The 4,011-nt window shown below is 54.0% G+C and overlaps 2 protein-coding genes across 2 annotated transcripts, besides 3 other annotated features; both read right to left on the reverse strand.

The window, feature by feature from the left end:
• Nucleotides 1-107: 107 nt before the first annotated feature.
• Nucleotides 108-126: a microsatellite.
• A 186-nt stretch (nucleotides 127-312) lies between these two features.
• Nucleotides 313-2,394, reverse strand: Tco025E_09354 (putative pumilio-repeat, RNA-binding protein; the record flags this gene model as incomplete). The annotated part of the gene is made up of 1 exon (XM_029376173.1): nucleotides 313-2,394. One exon carries the CDS (start codon nucleotides 2,392-2,394, stop codon nucleotides 313-315), a length of 2,082 nt encoding a protein of 693 aa, XP_029223704.1.
• Nucleotides 2,395-2,478: 84 nt separating this feature from the next.
• Nucleotides 2,479-2,517: a sequence feature (A-rich).
• Nucleotides 2,518-2,579: 62 nt separating this feature from the next.
• Nucleotides 2,580-2,599: a microsatellite.
• Nucleotides 2,600-2,786: 187 nt separating this feature from the next.
• Nucleotides 2,787-4,011, reverse strand: Tco025E_09355 (DNA ligase; the record flags this gene model as incomplete). The annotated part of the gene is made up of 1 exon (XM_029376174.1): nucleotides 2,787-4,011. A coding segment is annotated over one exon (1,225 nt), but the record flags the coding sequence as incomplete, so codon positions are not given.

A 4,011-nucleotide genomic window follows, 5' to 3' on the forward strand; every position in this document is an offset into this window, starting at 1 on the left:
CCCCATTTATCCCCCCGCAGCGGCCACCATGAAACAAAAAAAAGCAGAAAAGTTATGTATTTTTAGTTTTCAGTTTCTCCGCCCCACACGTCGGGCCCAGGGCCGTGCACACACACACACACACACGCGCGGAAGCATATACGAGTGTTTGCCTTTTCTTTTCGCTGCGCCGCAGGGTCTCGCCAATGCGTGTGGTTTTTGCGTGCGTGTTAATCGCGGTTCTCAATGCCGCCGCCCCTTTTACGAGGATGTGAGGAACAGGCTCCTCGTTTTTTTTTTATCCCTCCTCACCCCACCCCTCCTTACTTCGTTTTAAGCCTCCAGGGGAAGCGCGGCAGCCTGTTCCCCCGCGGCATCACTTATTTGCACCACAAACTTGCCAAAAAAGTTCTGAGCGAGATTATTGCGCAGACGCGGCTTCTGCGCCAACTCCATCTTTACAGCATCGAGCAGTGGCGCATCAGCCAACATCAGTTTTTGCAGAACAATTGAGCCACACTGCTGCATGGCAAGGTCCGAGAGACCCGAGAGAATCATACTCACCACCCGCCGCTTGCCGCGCTGATCCAAGTTCAGCATCAAAGTACACAACACGTGCTGCGTCCCCTTCTCACATGCTAGTTCCATAAAGTGGCGAAGGAGCAGATCGCAAATTTCACGATTTGCAGGAATCGCCTTTTCAACGACAAAACGTCCATTCAAATGTTTTGACAGCGTCACAACATGCGGGCGAAGCGCGTGACAGAGCTGTGTATGCGTCGTCGCTCCCACGCGCTCAAAAAGGCACCCTACAACATGGGAAGCGTACGTATGCTGACACACACGCAGAAGCTCATCACTCTTGCACAGCTTTCGAGCAAGTTCCTCACCACCACAAATCTTAATATACTCCTGCAGTGTTAAATTTCCAATGGCGTCATACATCAAAGTGTCCATATCACGAACAAGGGCTTTAAGCAGCAGCTGTCCCGCCTTAGATCCTTTTACTTCACACAATGGCAGAAGCTTCCGTACAACCAGACTACCATTGGAGTCACAGAGCATACCCGTCACATTATCTTGCGTTAGTAGCGCTCCCGCAATTTCCTCTACAATCTCCTTCAAAGGAGTCGTCGCAAGTGACGCCACGACAAGTGCCACTACCACGTGCACACCAATATGATGGGTTGCCAGGGAAGAAAGATGTGGTCCCAGCACCTTTAAAATGCGTTTAAAGTATCCCTCCATCGACGCCGTGCCAGTACGAGGGATAAGACCAATGATGGCCTGCGCAACAAAGTTAGCATCCGCGGAGGTGCACATCCCAAGTAGTTCGGGCTCAAAGGACTTCAGAACGACATCTAAGGTTGCATTGGCCTCCGCCTCTGATGCCCACTTTGGCAACTCGGGAGACAAAATATCATGCAAAAACTTGCAACCCCGCTTATTCTCGAGAAGCGCCACAAGGTTCATATGCCCCAATAAGGCAGAAGAGTGGGCAGAGCAAAGGATGAGGGCTCGCATAACTGGCGAAGCCACTGGGTCCAGGATTAACGAGAGCAGAATTTCGTGCTGGTTCGCCGCGTCACGACGAGTCGGTTTCTGCTTCTTCTTCTTCGTGTTCCCAGCCGCAATCTCCGCAAGCCCGAGGGTTTCTCCCAGCCACGCCACCGTCTCAATGGGGAAATGCTCAATGAGGTGTTGGATCGTTACGGCCGAGTGGCGGTTGCGGAGTTGCGCCTGCAACTGATCCACCGTTTTGGCGTGCCGCCGCAACACCTGGAGAACGCGTCCTTGTATTTCACGGTCGCCGTGTTGAACCAAGGAACTCAGCACTTTACAGGCGACATAGTGTCCATAGAGTGCCTCATTTTCCTCGAATAATTTAGTGACAACGTCTAGCACCACCGGCGTCTTGCCATCGTCAGAAGTATCCAGGGCGGCGATCAAGGCACACACCACACGGCCGCCACACTCATCTTGGAGAACATCCTCAAGTAGAGTCATGGGCTCCTCTTCATCCGCGTCATCCGTCGTGATGGCGGCCTGATGGTCCAGTTGCAGAAAGGCATCCACAATGGTGCCCAGCGTGGATGCATCTATCGTGGCTTCCTCTCTTCGTCGCTTGCGGGGAGCTTCACCTTGGGGTCGTTCCGGACCCGCCGAACGCAGCAGCACGCACAGATCCTCAGAAGCGGCGGGAAGCCGACATGACTGAGCGAACTGTCCCACGAGCATCGCCTTCTTTTCCTCCGTCAACTGGTCCTTCGGCAGCGCAGTGCGCTGGATGAGTCGCCCACTGGTGTCTTCGCCACGTCGCAACGCTCTGGCCGCAGCAACCCTTCGCTTGCGCTGCTCGCGCGTGTGCTGCACCTGACGCTGGTGTGCACGCTCAAAGCTGGCTTTCTTACCCATGTGTGGCTGTGTGTCACGTCGTGTTACTCCTACCACCAAGGACAACGCACAACAGCGAAGACAAGGGCAGTGTGGCAATGACATAAACAAGTAAAGCAAAAAGAAAAAAAACAACAACAAAAATTAGCTCGAGCAAATGCATACATCACAAAAGGAGGGATTGAGACTTGCATCCCACACACAGGATATATATATATATATATATCCTCTCTATGCATCCCCCCCCCCATCCCTCTTCTGTACAAGTCACTTCCTTCGCATCCGCCCGCTCATGCGTTCACCACCCAAGTCAAACCAAATGCGCAACACAAGCAACTGGTACATGTGTTTCCATGCAGTGTTTACAACACGCATCGAAGAGTGAGAGCCATTGTAGAATTGCAGTGTGCTTCTCACAAAAACCATCCTTTGCCTCCGCGTATGGCTTTTACTTGGCCAAAGCGCGGGATACCGTACTCTGTCAGTGAGGAATACTTCACCGTGGCATACAAGCCCGTCAGTGAGCGACGGCCAACCTTCCCAGTGCTTCTTTTCCCATCCTTGGAACCTCCTGTGACTTCCAAAAGGTGATCCAGCAACGCCCGTTGCTTCGCTACATCCATCTTGGGAAGTGGAACGCTAAACACGCGCCCTGTATCACTAAGACAATGCAGACCGTAAAAGACCACCACTTTGCTTTCCTCATTCTTCTTTGACGCGGCCCTGCCAAGCGTTGTCCGCGGGACTGAGATCACGTCACGGCCGCCGTGAAGCGAATTCAGAGAAATGCTAACGAGCTTTCGGGCGCGTGGATTAATTGACGGGATCTTCAGTAGCGGCTTTAAAATTGCATATTCCTTGTCACAAAACGGAAGTAACTTCACTGCAGTGGTGCTACGTCGAGCATTCTGCTTTGCCCGCCGCACTGCCGCCTTTACAATCACCTGGTGATTCGCATCCTCTGGCTCATTCGCGTTGGCCACAACCTCCGTGCCATGACATTCACCAGCACCCATCGAGGCGACCCATTCATCCTTGGCGTAGCTGCGAAGGAGCGGCGAGGGATCGCCCGCTAACACAGACCGCTTTGGCCAGGTGGAGGCCTGCCGCCTATCGACAAAAGGGCGTTCTCCACCGGGGAGAAGTGGGTCCAGCAGCCCCAGCAAGACGCCCTTCTCCTTCTCCTTAAGCTCGTACACGTTTGTCGCGCTGCGAACGACGGCCCCTTCGTACCCGCCTGCGAGGTATCTTTTGAGGTACACCTGTTTTGCCTCGCCGAGGGAGCGCAGCAGCGAGTACTGAATCAGTTGCACATATTCCCCACCGAGGTTAGTGACACCCGTCGCTGTCGCCGCCGCCGCCGCCGCAGCAGCAGCAGCAGCAGCAGCAGCAGGAGGAGGAGGAGGAGGAGGAGTGTTTCTGCCTCGCCGCTTCATTTTCGCGTTTGACAGGGGGGCGGTATCACCACCCACGGCTCTTCCGGGAAACAAAATGGAAGAGGCACGGGCGCGATGCAAGAGACACATGAGAAAGTGCATCACCTTCAGTCGCTGTGAAAAGACGGAGTGGTTTGGAATCACACGCAACAGCTCCAAATCCCGAACACCATTGGCCCCCAGCACTTCCCGAAGTAGCGAC

This window comes from Trypanosoma conorhini (assembly GCF_003719485.1).
Source record: "Trypanosoma conorhini strain 025E chromosome Unknown Tco_14.4_contig_01079, whole genome shotgun sequence".
NCBI classification, from domain to species: domain Eukaryota; phylum Euglenozoa; class Kinetoplastea; order Trypanosomatida; family Trypanosomatidae; genus Trypanosoma; species Trypanosoma conorhini.